At 42.9% G+C, this 18,984-nt stretch overlaps 1 protein-coding gene across 2 annotated transcripts in view; it reads right to left on the bottom strand.

Moving 5' to 3' along the window:
* SNX30 (sorting nexin family member 30) overlaps nt 1–18,984 on the bottom strand; it is a 187,085-nt gene that overhangs the window by 72,967 nt on the left and 95,134 nt on the right. For both annotated transcript variants that reach the window (XM_030193775.1, XM_030193774.1), the window contains one exon: nt 16,591–16,779. In XM_030193775.1, coding sequence (XP_030049635.1) covers nt 16,591–16,779 — 189 coding nt within the window. The remainder of the gene's footprint in view (nt 1–16,590; nt 16,780–18,984) is intronic.

Here is an 18,984-nt window from a genome sequence, read left to right as displayed (position 1 = left end):
TCAATTCATGTCCTCTAGTTCTACCATGGTCCCATATCTGGTAAAGGCTGGTTTGTATTTATTTATTTGTATCCCACATTTTCCCACCTATTCGCAGGCTCAATGTGGCTTACATAGTACCATAAAGGCATGCGCCAACTCCGGTAGAAAACAAATACAAACATGTTGTGGTAAGATAAGGTTCATGTGTTACAGACACATTAGGGAATCGTAGAGAGGAAGAGTTATGTTATGTCCATTACAAGCTTTGGTTTCGTTGTGTTGCAGGGTTCTGGCATTTAGGTTGGGTCGGTAGGGTATGCCTTTTTGAACAGGTTGGTTTTTAGTGATTTCCGGAAGTTTAGGTGGTCGTACGTTGTTGTCACGGCTTTTGGTAGTGCGTTCCACAGTTGTGTGCTTATGTAGGAAAAGCTGGATGCATAAGCTGATTTGTATTTGAGTCCTTTGCAGCTTGGGTAGTGGAGATTTAGGTATGTTCATGTTGATCCGGCTGTATTTCTGGTTGGTAGGTCTATGAGGTCTGTCATGTATCCCGGGGCTTCACCATAGATAATTTTGAGGGGCATAATCAAACGGCGCCGGCGAAATTGATTGCCGGCAATCTATTTTGGCGGCGCCACAACAGCTGGCCGGAACCGTATTATCGAAAAAGATGGCCGGCCAACTTTTGTTTCGATAATACGGTTGGGGCCGGCCAAATGCCACAGATCGCCGGGTTTGAGATGGCCGACTTTGTTTTTCAGCGATAATGGAAACTGGAACCGGCCATCTCAAACCCGGCCAAATCCAAGGCATTTGGCCGTGGGAGGGGCCAGCATTCGTAGTGCACTGGTACTTCTGGATGTTTAGATTTTGCTGATCAGTTATGTTGTGACTTACTTGTTCAGGAGTGCTGTATTTCGTGATACTGTTTTGAGAAATGTTCAAGAAAGACTTCATACAAATGAAAAAAGTCCCTGCCGTGCATTTTCCCTTGATGGCCTTCTTTCTCTCCGAAAGTGCACTTCTCTTAATGGCCGTCTTTCTCCCTGAACAGGGAAATCAAAAGTTTTTGCACACTGCTTTTTTTGTAGTAACAGTGGGATTTGAACCAGCCACCTCTGCATTACAAGACCAGTGGTGTAACCACTTAGCCACAGCTCCACTTACTTGGGTGTCCCTCCCTTTTGACTATACCCCTCCAGGTCTCTCTCAGCCACTCACAGACAGCTTAACGCACTGTGATTGGCTGAGAGAGACCTGAAGGGGTATAATCAAAAGGGAGGGACACCCAAGTAAGTGGAGCTGTGGCTAAGTGGTTACACCACTGGTCTTGTAATGCAGAGGTGGCTGGTTCAAATCCCACTGTTACTGCTAAAAAAAACTGTGAGCAACAGCTGTTTTGATTTCCCTGTTTGGGGAGAAAGCCGGCCATTAAGAGAAGTGCACTTTCGAAGAGAAAGATGGCCATTAAGGGAAGTGCACGTCAGGGACGGCCATCAAAGGAAAATGAATGGTAGGGACTTTTTTAATTTGTATGAAGTCTTTCTTGAACATTTCTCAAAACAGTATCACAAAATACAGCACTCCTGAACAAGTAAGTCACAACATAACTGATCAGCAAGATCCTTTTTTTTTTTTTACGAGCTGGCCAACTGGCTTCCCCTCCTAGGAAGGAAATGTTTTAAAGTTTTTTTTTTTTGGGGTGGGAGGGGGTTGGTGACCACTGGAGGAGTATGGGGAGGTCATCCCCGATTCCTTCCGGTGGTCATCTGGTCAGTTTGGGCATCTTTTTGAGACTTGGTCGTGAAAATAAATAGACCAAGTAAAACCGGCCAAATGCTTGTCATCGCCGGTTTTCTTTTTTCCATTATCAGCTGAAGCCGGCCATCTCGTAAGCACGCCCACATCCCGCCTTCACTACCCTGCCGACACGCCCCCTTGAAGTTTAGCCGCCTCCGCGACGGAATGCCGGCGAGTGTGTCTAAAAATCGGCTTTCGATTATACCGATTTGGCCGGTTTTAGGAGATGGCTGGCCATCTCCTGATTTGTGTCGGAAGATGGCCGGCTATCACTTTCGAAAATAAGCTGGTTTATGAACCAGGGTGCAGATTTTGAAAGCAATACGTTCTTTGATTGGGAGCCAGTGCAGTTTTTCCTCAGAGGGGTTTGTTTTGAGCAGTCTAAAGTTTCTTTATGATTTCTTCTTTGCATCCCGCATAAATTCCATTGCAGTAGTCTACATGGCTTAGTACCATTGATTGTATCAAGTTGCGAAATGTTCCCCTCGGGAAGAATGGTTTCACGCGTTTGAGTTTCCACATTGAGTGGAACATTTTCTTAGTTGTAGATTTCACTTGGCTCTTTAGTGTAAGGTTACAGTCAATTGTAATGCTGAGGATTTTCAGGCTGTCTGAGATAGGGAGGGTGTAATCTGTGGTGTTTATATTTGTGGGTTTGTTCGCATTGTATTGGGATGAGAGGATGAGACAGTGTGTTTTTTCTGTATTGTTTTAGTTGAAATGCATTTGCCCATGAGTCCATGATGTTCAAGCTGAGCTTGATTTCGTTGGTGATTTCTGTCAGATCATGTTTGTAAGGAATGTATATTGTGACATTGTCTGCATAGATGAAAGGGTTAAGGCCTTGGTTGGATAAGGAATTGGCTAGTGGGGTCATCATTAGGTTGAAAAGGATCGATGATAGTGGTGATCCTTGAGGTACTCCGCAGTCTGCTTTCCACGGTGATATGTTTGAATTTGATTTCACTTGGTATGTTCTAGTGGTTAGGAAACCCTTGATCCAACTAAGTATATTTCCACCAATCCCGAAGTAATCTAGGAGTCTTAGTAGTATATTATGGTTTACCATGTCGAATGCACTAGACATGTCAAATTGGAGGAGAAGTATGCTTTTACCTGTTTACCTGCTTGAATTTGGCTAGGAGAGTAATTAGTACTGTTTCAGTGCTATTGAGGAGGCAAAATCCTGATTGTGATTCATGTAATATTGAGAATTTATTTATGTAATCAGTAAGTTGTTTGGTTACCATGCTTTCCAACAGTTTGACTACCAATGGGATAGATGCTACTGGACGGTAATTAGTGATTTCATTTGTTTTTTCTTGGTATCTTTTGGTATTGGGGTGAGTAGGATGTTGCCATTTTCCTTAGGGAAGAGACCTTGTTGAAGCATGTAGTTTAGGTGGGATGTGAGGTCTGCTATGAAGCGGTCGGGGGCAGATTTTATCAGGTAGCTGGGGCAGGTATCCAATTTACAGTGAGTATCAGAGAACCTACAAATCGCCTGGGTAACTGTTTCGGCGGTGAGGGGAGCGAAGTTTGACCAGGTTCAGTCCGCTGGGTATTCTCCAAGGGTTGGGTCCAAACCATTGATAAAATTTTCGATATCAGTATTATCCTAGGGTAGTGTGTTGCGTAGGTTTGCAATTTTTTTATTGAAGTATTTAGTGAGTTTTTCTGCAGATGGGATGTCTGTATTGGTTGTGGTTACCAAGTCGGTATCTAGTAGTTTGTTAATACCTTGTTAATACCTTTCAAGTTAACAATATAAGTACAGTACTAAGAAAGACAAGAGTAACTAGTGAGTTTTTGCAGGACAGGTTGTGAGGCTGGGAGTAAAATACCAGCAATTTTACAACAGCTGGAAATATGGTCTTCTTTAACTATTTTAAAAAGCGCATGAAACAAAACACTGTCTGTCTAAAGAGAAACAAAGACATCAGGAAAACACAAGCTTTATTTTTTTTCTCCCCACTTCCTCTTTTTTTGGGTCTTGGGGTCAAACAAGTTAGTGACCCAGCAGCCTACATGCTTCACACTCAGCTTCAACTTGCTAAATAGAAGCACTGCAGAAAACTTATATTGGCAGCTACAGGGTGCTGCAGTATTTGACCAGTGCAGATTTTCAGCACAAGCATGTAATCAGTTGGGGAGGAGGATGACATGTGATGTCAGCATAACTGGTGTTATCACCAGTAATCCACATAACAATATCCAGCTACATGACCCCTCTTCTACAGGTCGAAGTCAGGAAATTCTACAGCATGTACAAGTCATTCAGAAAGGAAGAAAAACACGAGATAGGCACACAGGAACTGTAGTGGTGAGGAAGTGAAGAGACAACCAGAGACCAACTGGGATCTGTGACAGTGCAACAGGAACGAAACTATCAGGGCACTGAGGACCTTATTTTGTGTTAGCAAAAATGACCAATTTGATTGTATACAGAAATGAGTACTACATATATAGAAGAATGGATATAAATAAATATCTGAAGCTCTGTTTTATTTTGTTTCCAGTCTCCTGGCCCAGGCTGCTATGCACACCGTCAGATACTTCTCTGTTTTCAATTGCCTGCTGGACAGTATAAAAAGATAAGTTCTCCATTTCTACTCTAACCACCCCATGTCCGGTTGCTTCTTCCAAATAACTGTTATAAGCATGCATGGCTTATCACTACACGGAGCAAAAACTGTGACAACTCCTTCCCTTCCTCTGTATCTGAAACAGCTGGTGTCTGCAGGTCATGCAAATAGTCATCAACAATTTATTTTTTTTTTTTAAGTTCAAGAAGTGCCAAGTCCCTCTCCAACTTGACAAAGGCTGATCTCAGAGGGTTTATATAGTTTCATAGCTTCCTTGTCTTTGAAAAAGATGTGCTCATTTAATACTTTGTATGTGACAGAGCTATTACACTTGGAATTATGTGGATATACTCCTTATAGTGGAGGGAAGAAAGACTCGTCCGCTTTTAGGAAAGTGTGGGAGAGATATTGGAATACACTTCATCCCATGTCGAAACTGAGAATTTTGCAAAAACTGGCTGGCAGAGACCGACCCAGGAATGCAGGGAACGACGGCAGAGGATGCCTTCACCACTCAGCCATTACGAACTAGGGAGTGGGAGTGAGGGAAGTTAGTAAGAGGGAAGGAAGGGGAAGGGAAAGGGGCAGCAGGGTGGGATGATTAATTTCAGTAGAGTAATTTTTCTAGAATGTGTTCACGATGAGGAAGTTGCATCCCTATCTGCTCTGCAGTATATTTGTTTTATCACCCATAATGTTTAGTAAATATAGAATTGACAAGGGATGTAAGCTGGGTAGCAGGGTGGAGGGAGGGAGGGGAAGGGGGAGAAAAATTAAAACTGTTTAGTGATCTTAGTTACTGGTAGGAATTATTGCATTTATATACCTTACTGAATTGTTGTTATATTTCTGCTAATAAAAAAAGATTTAAATATAATACTTTGTATGTTGACCCCGTTTCTCCTCTTCTTTAGGGTATCCATATATACAGGTCTTCAAGTCCCTTCTCTCACATCTTCTGGCACAGGCCCCATACCAATTTGGTCGCTTTCCTCTGAACCACTTCAAGCCTTTTTATATCCTTTGCAAAATATTACCTCCAAAAGTACCTTGTACAGGAGTACCATCATTTCCTCCCTTCTGCTGGTTAAGTCTCTCTCTCTGTGCATCCTTCTGGCTTTGGCCACTGCCACACTGCTTCACCAGATCTTGGGACACTATTACCCTGAGGTCCCTCTCCTGGTCCATGCACTTCAGCCTCTCTCATCCTTTTATATACAGCTCCTTTGTATTACTGCACCAAAATGTATCACTCTGCATTTCTTCAAATTAAAGCTTACCTGCCAAGCTTTAGCCAATGCTTATAATTTTTGTAGATCACTTCTCTTGTTGTCTACTTCCTCTAGGTGTCCACAACTTTGTAAATCTTTGCGTCATCCACCAAAAGGCAAACTTTCCTTCCTAACCCTAAAGCAGTATCACACTCAGCCAGTGAATAGAATCAATCCTAGGACTGACCTCTGAGGAACACTACTACTTGCCCTTTTTCCTTCAAAGTGAATTCCATTTACCTCCACGCTTTGTCAGTCAACCAATTTCTGATAAAGTTAATCACCTTAGGATCGATCTGCAGAGCACTCAGTTTACTTATAAGCTTCATATGAGGAACAGTATCGCAGGCTTTGCTGAAATCTAAGTAGACAACTTCCTTCTCATGCCACCATAAAGAAACTTCAGACCGCTCAAAACATGGCAGCCATGTTTATATTCAGAAAAACGTGATTCGAAAGCGCAAAACCCCTCCGGGAACAACTACACTGGCTCCCTATAAAAGTATGTATTGCTTTCAAAGTCTGCACCTTAGTGCATAAAATAATAAATGGTGAAGCCCCAGGATACATGAAAGACCTCATAGACCTACCAACCAGAAACACATCCAAATCCACACAACATACCTAAATCTCCACTACCCAAGCTGCAAAGGACTTAAATACAAATCTACCTATGCATCCAGCTTTTCATACTTAAGCACATAGTTGTGGAACGCACTACCAAACGCCGTGAAAACAACGTTTGGAAAAATGAAATACGAAAACGCCAGTCCCCTAAGAGAAAAATTACATTGGCTTCCACTGAAAGAACATATTGCGTTCAAGGTCTGCACTTTGGTCCATAAGATCATACACAGTGAAGCTCCGGGATATATGTCAGGCCTTATAGACCTACCAATCAGGAATTCCACTAAGTTATCACGTACGTTCCTGAATCTCCATTACCCCAACTGCAAAGGACTAAAATATAAATTAACATATGCATCCAGTTTCTCTTATATAAGCATGCAAATATGGAACGATTTACCAAAATCAATAAAAACAACACACAACATAAATAATTTCCGAAAACTACTGAAAACTAACTTATTCAAGAAGACATACCACAAAGACCCATCCTAAATGTCAATAATAAAATTTACACCAGAACTACACCTAACATAACTCTTTATTCCTGATTGTTCAATCTACTACGATTGAAGTTTTTATCCAATTATCTTTTATTTCTTATTATGAAAATGAACTTTATTTATTTCACTGCCTAATTCCACTCTATCACCTCCATATTCTATGTATTTCTCTTTTTTCCAGAATTGGTGATCACAATTATGGAATAATTGTAAGCCACATTGAGCCTGCAAATAGGTGGGAAAATGTGGGATACAAATGCTACAAATTAATAAATAAATTTCTGGAAATCACTAAAAACCAACCTGTTCAAAAAGGCCTACCCTACTGATCCAACCTAATTGCCCAGACTCTACAACACAATGAACCCGAAGCATGAAATGGACATAATAAAACTCTTCCGCTCCCATCCTTCAGAGGATCCATCAGAACCTCTCAGAACTCTCTCAGTATGCTAGGCTGTATCTCATCTGGCTCCATGACTTTGTCCATTTTAAGGTCTGCAGGTTATTCATAAACACTTCCTTCCATGAAGGATGCGTTATCTACACCTTTCCTATATATGTCTTTGTCAATCATATGCAGCACTTTCCCCAGGATTTTCTTCCATGGAAGCCTAAAAAATAAGATGGGCGAGTTGGAGTATGTAACACTAAAGGAAGAGGTAGATATAATAGACATCGCAGAGACCTAGTGGAAGGAGGACAATCAATGGGAAACTGTGTTATCAGGGTACAAATTATCTGACAATGATAGAGTGGATCAAATTGGAGTGGGGGGGGGGGGTTGCGCTATATGTTAAAGAGGAAACTGAGTCAAACAAAATTATGTTCTACATCAAACAGATAGCAGCATGGAATTCTTATGGATCGAAATTCTGTGTGTGAAGGGAAGGAGTATACTGGTAGGGCTGTCCTACCCTGCACCAGGACAGCATGGTCAGATGAAGAAATGTTTACAAAAATTAGGAAAGCTGGGAAATTGGAAACATTATAATAAGTAATTACCCCAATATTGACTGGATAAATGTTACATCAGGGAGTGTTAGGAAGCCAAAATTCTTAGATAGTAAACATAGTAGATGACGGCAGAAAAAGACCTGCACAGTCCATCCAGTCTGTCCAACAAGACAAACATATGTGTAAACCTTACCTTGATTTGTACCTGCCTTATTCAGGGCACAGACCGTACAAGTCTGCGTAGCAGTACTTCCCGCCTCCCAACCACCAGTCCCACCTCCCATCACCGGCTTTGGCACAGACCGTATAAGTCTGCCCTCTACTATCCTCGCCTCCCAACCACCAACCCCTCTTCCCCCCACCTGCTCCGCAACCCAATTTCGGCTAAGCTTCTGAGGATCCATTCCTTCTGCACAGGATTCCTTTATGCATATCCCACGCATGTTTGAATTCCGTTACCATTTTCATCTCCACCAAGCATCCAAGCATCCACCACCCTCTCCGTGAAAAAATACTTCCTGACATCTTTCCTGAGGCTGTCCCCCTTCAACCTCATTTCATTTCATGTCCTCTCGTTCTACCGCCTTCCCATCTCCGGAAAAGATTTGTTTGCGGATTAATACCTTTCAAATATTTGAACGTCTGTATCATATCACCCCTGTTGCTCCTTTCCTCCAGGGTATACATGTTCAGGTCAGCAAGTCTCTCCTCATACGTCTTGGAACGCAAATCCCGTACCATTCTCATAGCTTTTCTTTGCACCGCTTCCATTTTTTTAACATCCTTCGCAAGGTACGGCCTCCAAAACTGAACACAATACTCCAGGTGGGGCCTCACCAACGACTTGTACAGGGGCATCAACACTTCCTTTCTTCTGCTGATCACACCTCTCTCTATACAGCCTAGCAACCTTATCGCTACAGCCACCGCCTTGTCACACTGTTTCATCGCCTTCAGATCCCCGGATACTATCACCCCAAGATCCCTCTCCCCCTCAGTACCTATCAGACTCTCACCGCCAAACACATAAGTCTCTCTTGGGTTTCTACTCCCTAAGTGCATCACTTTGCATTTCTTCGCATTGAATTTTAATTGCCAAACCTTAGACCATTCTTCTAGCTTCCTCAGATCCTTTTTCATGCTTTCCACTCCCTCCCGGGTGTCCACTCTGTTGCAAATCTTAGTATCATCCGCAAATAGGCAAACTTTACCTTCTAACCCTACGGCAATGTCACTCACAAATATATTGAACAGAATCGGTCCCAGCACCGATCCCTGAGGCACTCCACTACTCACCTTTCCCTCCTCCGACCGAACTCCATTTACCACCACCCTCTGTCGTCTGTCCGTCAACCAGTTCCTAATCCAGTTCATCACTTCGGGACCTATCTTCAGCCCATCGAGTTTATTTAAGAGCCTCCTGTGGGGAACCGTGTCAAAAGCTTTGCTAAAATCTAAGTAGATTAGTCTATAGCACGTCGATGATTTAATTCTCCAGTTACCCAATCAAAGAATTCAATGAGATTCGTTTGGCAAGATTTCCCTCTGGTAAAACCATGTTGTCTCGGATCTTGCAACTTATTGGCTTCCAGGAAATTCACTATCCTTTACTTCAGCATGGCTTCCATTACTTTTCCAATAACCGAAGTGAGGCTTACCGGCCTGTAGTTTCCAGCTTCTTCCCTATCACCACTTTTGTGAAGAGGGACCACATCCGCCGTTCTCCAATCCCTCGGAACCTCTCCCGTCTCCAAGGATTTATTAAACAAATCTTTAAGAGGACCCACCAGAACCTCTCTGAGCTCCCTCAATATTCTGGGGTGGATCCCGTCCGGTCCCATGGCTTTGTCCACCTTTAGCTTTGCAAGTTGTTGATGTAATACGTGACTGCTTCTTGGAGAAACTGGTCCAAGAACCGACAGGAGGGGGGAGCTATTTTAGATTAGTCCTTAGCAGAATACAGGGCATGTGCTCAGTGTGCTGCTGCGGCTAAGAAAGCAAATAGAATGTTAGGTATTATTAGGAAAGGAATGGAAAACAAAAATGAGGCTGTTATAATGTCTTTGTATCGCTTCATGGTGCGACCGCACCTTGAATATTGCGTTCAATTCTGGTCGCCGTATCTCAAAAAAGATAAAGTGGAATTAGAAAAGATGCAGAGAAGGGCGACGAAAATGAAAAAGGGGATGGGATCTCAAACCCGGCGAAATCCAAGGCATTTGGTTGTGGGAGGAGCCAGCATTTGTAGTACACTGGCCCCCCTCACATGCCAGGACACCTAGGGGGCACTTTTAAAAAGTAAAAAAAAAAAAAAAAAAAAATTAAAATAGCTCCCAGGTGCATAGCTCCCTTCCCTTGGGTACTGAGCCCCCCAAATCCCCCCCCAAAAAAAATCCACTCCCCACAACTCTACACCATTACCATGAGGAAAGGCTAAAGCAGCTAGGGCTCTTCAGCTTGGAGAAAAGGCGGCTGAAGGGAGATATGATAGAGGTCTATAAAATAATGAGTGGAGTTGAACGGGTAGATGTGAAGCGTCTGTTCACGCTTTCCAAAAATTCTAGGACTAGGGGGCATGCTATGAAGATACAATGTAGTAAATTTAAAACGAATCGGAGAAAACGTTTCTTCACTCAACGTGTAATTAAACTCTAGAATTCATTGCCAGAGAATGTGGTAATGGCAGTTAGCTTAGCACAGTTTAAAAAAAGGTTTGGACGGCTTCCTAAAGGAAAAGTCCATAGACCGTTATTAAATGGACTTGGGGAAAATCCACTATTTCTAGGATAAGCAGTATAAAATGTTTTGTACTTTTTGGGATCTTGCCAGGTATTTGTGATCTGGATTGGCCACTGTTTAAAACAGGATGCTGGGCTTGATGGACCTTTGGTCTTTCCCAGTATGGCAATACTTATGTACTAGGTAACTGTGTTGGATCCGCTGGGAAACAGAGGTCACAACATGATCAAATTTGAGCTGATATCTGGAGTGAAGTCACTAAGGAAATCTACCATAGCAGAATTTCGTTTTCAAAAGGGTGACTACAACAAAATGAATAAATGGTTAAAAAGAAGCTAAAAGGATCAGCCGCAAAAGTTAGGACTTTAAATCGGGCACTGACATTGTTTAAAAATACCATCGTGGAAGCCCAGACCAGAAAAAAGATAGTAACAGGAGTGTAATACCGTCCATCTGGCCAGGATGAACAGATGCAGAAATGTCATCAAAATTAGGGATGCTAACAAACCAGGTAACAAAATAATAATGGCCGCATGTGAGCCCTTGCCCATGGAATGACCTCCAAGGTCGCCGTCATGGAACCGAGGAGCTGAACATAGTCCCACACTCGGGGAGCGCGACGAGTCAACAAGGACCGCACCTGAGAAAGCAGTTTGATCCTTCGCCCCTAGGGGAGAAACACCTTCCCTCACTTCGTATCGAACTGGACTCCGAGATATTCCAGACTCTGAGCAGGCACCAGGTGACTCTTGTCCAGATTGACCACCCAACCTAAGGATTGCAACACCGCAACCACTCGATCGGTGACCACTCGACTCTCGTCTGCAGTAGTCGCTCAAATCAGCCAGTCATCGAGATATGGATGTATGCGAATCCCCTCCTTCCACAGGAACGCCGCCACCACCTTGGAAAAAGTGCGTGGGGCAGTGGCCATCCCGAAAGGAAGGGCCTGAAACTGGAAGTGCTGACATAGCACTGCAAATCGGAGAAATCGCTGATGTGGCTGCCAAATGGGAATGTGGAGGTAAGCTTCCTTCAAATCGAGAGCCGTCAAAAACTCGCCTGGTAGAACAGCAGCACTAACTGCCCTCAACATCTCCATGTGGAAGTGACGAACCCGCAAACATTGGTTTACTTTTCTGAGATCGAGAATAGTCCGAAAAGCCCCGCCTTTCTTTGGTACCACAAAGAAGATGGAGTACCGCCCTGTGCGCCTCTTGAGAGGAGGAACAGGCACGATAGCCTCTGTCCTTAGCAGTTCTCGCAAACACTGCAGAACCGCTGTCCTCTTGGCCCACGATAAACAGCGGGACTCCAGAAAAAAATCTGTAACGGGAGAGAAGAATTCTAGTTTGTAGCCTTCTCGCACCACATCGAGGACCCACTGGTCTGAAGTAATTCTGGTCCACTCTGGAAAAAATAGAGAAAGTCGACCACCTATCTGCTCTCTTCCTGAGTGGACCTGCTCCCCATCATTGGGAGGCTCAAGCCAGAGCCCACTGACGAGAGGAGGGGGTCCAGCCAGGCACTTGTCATTGCGAAAGGAAGAACGCTGCCCAAAACGAGAACGCTGAAAGGTCGCGTTGGACTGCCCCGGGCGATACCACCTTGACTCCCTGAATCGGGACCTCGAAGCTCCCTGCCTGGGCATAAACTTGGTTCTATCCTCCGGGAGACGCTGAGATTTGGAATCTCCCAAATCTTTCACAATCTTTTCCAGGTCTTCCCAAAAAGCAATCTCCCCTGGAAAGGCAATTTAATAAGCCGCTGCTTAGAGGCCATATCAGTGGACCAATGCTGGAGCCACAGAAGACGCCGAGAGAAAACGGTCAAGGCCATGAGTTTGACCGAAGCACGGACTAAATCATACAAAGCATCCGCCAAGTACGCCAGCCCAATATCCATCAGTGGCAATTGAGAAGCGCCAGGCAAATCAGACTCTGAAAACGAATCCATGACAGAATGAAGCCAACTGAGACAAGCTCTAGCCGCATAAGAACTACAAACAGAAGCTTGCAGTGTCAAAGCGGCCACCTCAAAGGCACATTTTAAAGAGTCCTCTAGCCTTCTGTCCTGCATATCCTTGAGTGCCACACCACCTTCCACTGGAAGAGTAGTCTTCTTAGTGACACCGTCACCAGAGCATCCACCCTAGGTAGAGCAAACTTCTCCAAACTATCCACTGAAACCGGATACAGCCAGGCCATAGCCCTGGTCACTTTCAATCCCCCATCCGGATCCGCCCACTGGGCCGAAATCAACTTTTCAATAGCTTCATGCACCGGAAAGGCCTTAGAAGGCCATCTGGTACTAGCCATCTTGGGGTTGACCACCTGAGAAGCCGCAACCTCCAGGTCCTCTATATTCAGGGCTTGCAGTGCCTGAGTGATAAAGGAGGACAACTCCTCCTTATGGAAAATCCTCACAGCGGAGGAATCCTCTGGTTGGTCAGTGAGGACACCGTCCTCCGCGTCCTCAATTCCCGTCTGCTTCGAGAGAGCCACCACCGAGGGGGGTGCAGGCGACTGAATGCAGGACCCCTCCTCAGACCTCCCAAAAAGCCTAAGCTTCTTAAAGGAGGAGAAATCCTCTGGGGGAAAAACCCCAAAACTCTTGGTTATTCCCAGACCCCCTGGGGAGGGGGGGGCAGGGCCCTCTTCAACAAAGACGCCTGATGGAGTAACAAAACAAACTCTGGCGAAAACCCCTCCCCCGCAACGGAGGTCGCCGCCAAGGCCCCTGTACCACTGGCCACAGTGCCAGCCATCCCCCCTGACTCCCTTACCAGCATAGCAGAAGTTCTACCCAAAACCGCTACCGGAACCAGCTCCGTGACCGCTCGCAAAATGGAGCAAGAATTGCCAGGCTCCAGGCAGGAAAGCACACTCTCAGGGGGGGCCACCGCTCCGAGTCCCGGCAAATCAGCGCATCCCGCGCTGCAAAGGCCCGCCGCCAAACGCCATTTCCCGCATCAGGAACAGCGTTTAACCGCCTCCGCTGCCATCCCCCGCCCATGAACAGGAACCCTGCAGGACTTACCCCGGACCGGGAAAGCGTGGGAACTGACAGCTGAGCTGAAGAAGAAAACTCTCCGACTATACTGCGAGGCAGGCTCAGACAAGCAGGCAACAGCAAAGAGGACTCGGACAGCAGAAATACAAAAACACACTCCCCTGTGCTGCTCTGTTTCCCTTTTTTTTTTTTTTTAATGAGGAGGCAGGAAGAAACAGGGAAGGAAAGGAACAGCTAAAGCCTATTCAGAGGGAACTTGAGGTGCAGCAGGGACCCAGCAATTGAGTATGCTGCCAAAGGGGACACCACCAGTCTGCCATGTCCGGCTCAAACTGACCACTGGCCCAGGAGCACCCTCAAAGGCTTTAAATCCAGGAGCTGGAGAAAAAGCCGTCCACCACCTGTAGGAGATAGAGACATACTAACTGAGGAAGGGGCTGGCCGTCTGGCATCACTGCCTTTAGTTTGTTTATCTCTATCTCCACCTGCTGGTAGGCAGACTTAACTCACCAGTTCCTGGATTCATCTGCTGCAAGTGACAAGGAACTGTAAATATGAAAATGGAACAGCTTGAAAAAGCTGTATATACAAATCACAAATATTGGGCTGATAAAGTGATCAAGACCAGCGCATCTTGGAGAACTACAAAAACACACTAATGTCTCACAAATGAAAACGGTTCAGTAAAACAACTGAAGAGCTAAGAAACAGACCAGTGTCCTTGCATAGCTTTTGAGTACAGCAGCGACATCAAAATTACATTACTTGGCGGGAAACAAAAAAAAATTAAAAACAGATCTTTTATTGTGTCCAAGGAAAAAATAAAAGGTCATATATATAAAAAAATGTTATGCTATAAAAGGGTGATAAAAAGAAACATGTTAACAAAAAATAAATAAAAATTAAGATAGAAGACAGCACAAGCACCAAAAAAAGCACTACCAGCCAATTATCAAATTGTTCATAAATACTAAGGGCCCTGTTTACTAAGCCGTGCTAGATGCACGTTAGCATTTTCCATAAGGTCATTATATCTGCATTTAAAACAAAACAAAAAGGGAGGGGGTTAGAATGGAAAGCACATATTACTTATGATATATATATATATATATATATATATATATATATATATATATATATATATATATATATATAGTCACCCATAAAAGGCATAAACCAAAACATAATACAACAATAAAACACCACTGCTAATCTATATTAATGCATATCAAAAAATAAAAAGGTAGAAGATAATGTAAAAACAAAAACCGGTACTATAAATTTACACTAAAACTGGACATGTCAGTACAGTCATAAAAATTATTTTAATAAGTCACAGGTCTGGTTCTGAATGGCTCTACTGTGTTGAAAGTAAAGATAAAGTGTTGCTCCTCACAAAGTAGTAATCTAATAATGTCCCCGCCTCTCCAACTACGACATATTTGCTTTAAAACAAAAAACTTCAAACCTTCAATGGGATGATTGGCCTCGTACCAATGTTTGACTAGTGGCACTGTTAGAGCATAGGAGCCGCATAGGGAAAAATGTTCAATTAATCTAGTCTTCACCATTTTGTTTTTGGTTTTACCAATGTACAATAGCTTGCACAAGCACACTATTACACATATGACGTGATGAGTTGTAACTGGTTGAATATTTTAGTGTGTAGATATGTTTATTAACGGGGTGCATGAAGCTGTTTATAACCAAACAGTGTACACACAACGAGCACCTGCCACTTGCTGAATGTCCAGTGAAGTTTTCATTGGGTTGGTCTAGGTCTGAAAGTACCAAGTGAACTAGATTTTCTTTAAGGTTCTTATCTCTGGAAAAAGCTACCATGAATTCTTTGTGCATGAAGCATTTGTGTGTCTCAAGAATATGCCAGTTTTTTTTAAGGATCTTGCAGATGTCTTGTGAAAAACGTGACTTAGAGGAACCATATAATGCAAAATAATTTTGCAGCTAGCACACAATACATAAAGACAGAATATTTTCACTATGACCGGCGAGATTTAAAGAGTGAATGGGCTCTAATACTCAACTGACTGATCAACAATAAAAAGAAAGAAAGAAAGAAAGAAAAATAGCCCCAAAACACCAAACCCCTTACCTACCAAAAAATACATCAGAAAATTAATTTTCCCCCAGGTGCCAATGATTTATCTTCAGTGAGGTATAAGATCAATCACTAGGTTTTCTACTAATCTTTGGCAAGTTGAATGAGGGCTCAAACCACTGTTCCAAAGATCAGTGTGTGTGCTCAGAGGCAGCATTATGTCCAGGTGAAAGTCCTAGTTCAGAAATTCCAACATCTCTAGCCGATCACATAGCATTTCTGCACAAGGTCCAATTAAAAACTACAGTGGGGGCAGAATCTGGTACTGTCCTAAACACAAAACCTGATCAAATTATAAAGCAGCACTGCATGAGGCATTCCTGCCCCTTCTGCTGAAGGCTTCTATTTTAACAAAAGATCTTCAGTTAGGAGAGCCAGTGAAGGAGAGGTAGACTTGTGGACTGGTCCTGATTAGGGCTGGAACAAGAGGAATGCAAAGACTTCCAAATGATAAACAGCATCCCTTGTTCAAGGAGACACACTATCAAAATACCCAAATATCTGATTCTAGTGGGGGGTTTTCTTAAGAAGAATGCTGAATTTTGCTTGAGAAATGTTCAAAATAATAATTAAAATATAATTAAAATAATGCACTAAACATTTGTTTCGGTGACCCATAGCAAGAACTGTAAACGGCCATGAGGAAGATGCCAGGTTTGATCTGCAACATCAGGTTTGATCTGCAAATCAGGTCTTCCACTCCCCATGTCAGCTAAGGTTCATCACTGCTGGTTTCAGGGTCCTTGACTGCAGGATTTCAGAAGGAGCCCTGATGCATATTCTCAAGCAGAGGATTGTCATTACAGTCAGCAGACTAGATATTTGAGTAATTGTGAATGAAAGATCGTAGTGCCAGATCCCAGCCCTGGCTCTGACTAGGAATAAGTTTCCACTTCCTCCTTTCCTCTGGGAAACCTTTTTTTCCCCAACTCAGCAAGTTCGCTTCTTGAAGCAGTTTAAATTAGCTTTGGAAGTGACAAATTGTTGGACCTTACCTTAGTTGCAACTCTGTATGTGATGAAGGTCTCCATAGTAGAAACATGTTTTTTTGGATCATCAACTGTGACGAAGAGATCTCTCGTCTCACCATCCAAGTCATCATCTAATTGGAGTCTGTTGAGCAGTGATGACGATGATGCGGGGCTAGATGTGTCCACAGGAGTGCCATTGGGCAAGCTGAGGTCCTATAAAAACAAGGACAAAAATCAATTACAATTACTACTTGCAAGCATGAAACACTACCCATAAAGACCACAATCTGATCAAACTCCAAGTGAGATGCATGTGGGTACCATTACCCATTCAGGCAAGGGTTAGCTTGGTGTTGCCAATTTTAAGCTAAGCTGTCTAGGTTCTGGGTTTTGTAATGTTTTCCTTCTAGTGCTCCGTCTTTTATGACACTTTAAAATTGCTGGTAAAACATTTTAACTTTCATTAATATGCAGATATTTATCAATTTCTTCACTAAAGCTGCAGATGAAAGTCTTGCTAATAATGTATAGGGTGATTTACAATTGCTTCAGTTTGAGAGAATTGGCACTATAAATAATATCACAAGGTTTCACAAGAACTTAACTGTAAGCCCACTAGGGACAGAGAAAGTATCTATATATAATAAATGTAAATTGCTTTGTTTGTACCACAGAAAGGCAGTATATATCAAATCCATAACCCTTTACTCTGTACACCTAATATGGAACTTACTTATTCAACCAAATGCATATTGTGGAATTGTGGAATTATATTGGTGTACTGGGGTTATTTTTCTCAGAGGGGTTTTTCTGTACTTTGGCTATTGTTACCTCCTATAATTCTATGACATCTCAATGAAGGTCATTTTTAAAGACAAAAGACAGAGGAAGAGTACCGTCCAATATTTCAGGATGGCCAGAACAAGCAGTAACCCTCGTACCACAGGTGTATTTTCCCTGCCTATTTTTGGGGTGGGGGTGGTGAGAGGTAAGAAATAGGAGGTCCATATAAACTGTGGAGGAGAGCGGAGCAACTTCAGTACCAGTGACTGGCTTATTCCGGCATATAACCAATGCCTGTGCCTCACACTCTTAAATCATTTTCTTAAAAAAAAAAAAAAAAATAGTTTACAGCTTTAAGTTCCAACAGACATCTGGAAGGAAGATGAATCACAAAAAACTAGCACCCCAAGTCATCAAACTGTATCATGCATGCCACATGATACTTCCTAACCAAATTCTATATTTCAAAGATTATCACAAGGAGGGGGAAGTGTGGTAGACAGTTTTTAAAGAATATAAGGTATTACTTGGGCAAGTCACTTAACCCTCCATTGCCTCAGGTGCAAACCTAGATTGTGAGCCCTCCTGGGACAGCGAAATATCCAGTGTACATGAATGTAACTCACCTTGAGCTACTACTGAAAAAGGTGTGAGCAAAATGCAAATAAAATAAATAAATAAATCACAGTAATATGCCTAAGTGATGGAAGGCATGGCTGCATACTGTCCACTTGTAAAATATTGCTCAATACACAGCAAGTACATCTTTCACCCATACAAACTAGAGTTACGCACAAGACATAAGAGGTGAGTCAACAGAGCAAAAATCCACTAGCAAATGCAGAGTCCAACCAGTAACACCTCTTAACAAGTAGGCTGCATAAGGTTTTAATCCAAATAAAGGATTGTTTATTCAAAGGAACTATTTATATAACAAAGAGCCTATAGTAATAAGTGAGAATTGTGTAGTAGATACTCCAAAAAGAACTCGCCCAACAGACTAAGGGATTCATTTTCAAAACAAACAAAAAATTCATAAAAAGTCATCATAAGGTGACAGAAGGATGTTGTTCTCTCAAAAACGTCCAAATTGCGATTTTTGACACCCTGAATTTAGACATTTTGCTCCACAGTTCGTCCAAATTTCAAGGAAGTGTGACCGGAAGGGGATGTTTTGGCCCGGACATGGGCAGCACCAAAAGCTAGACTATTTCCAACAGTGGTGCAAAATGAAAACGTCCTGGGCCACAATTAAGACTTTTTGGCTAGACTTGTTTCAATCAGGACTAAGTAACCAAAAGATGCACTAAATGACCAAATGACCATTGGAGGGATTAAGGCATGACCTCTCCCTTACTCCCCTCCAGTGTCACTGACCCCCCTCCCAGACCCCTAAGATGTGGAAACGACAGTACATACCAGGTTTAAATTATGAGATACTTCCAGAAGGGAACTTTAAATACAGTTGAATTGTTTCCATAGGTTAGTATGAGGTTTAGTGTTTGAAACAGTTGAGTTTAAAATATGTAACATGCCATCCATGAAGGCACATGAAACGATTACTTGTCAATAATAGCAGCCAGCAGCCCTTCCTTGGGCTTCAGTCCCTTCAGCACCATTTCAAATGTATACATT

This window comes from Microcaecilia unicolor, chromosome 2 (assembly GCF_901765095.1).
Source record: "Microcaecilia unicolor chromosome 2, aMicUni1.1, whole genome shotgun sequence".
NCBI lineage: Eukaryota > Metazoa > Chordata > Amphibia > Gymnophiona > Siphonopidae > Microcaecilia > Microcaecilia unicolor.
Note: the sequence above shows the minus strand (reverse complement) of the source record. Positions and strands in the feature narration are given on the sequence as shown.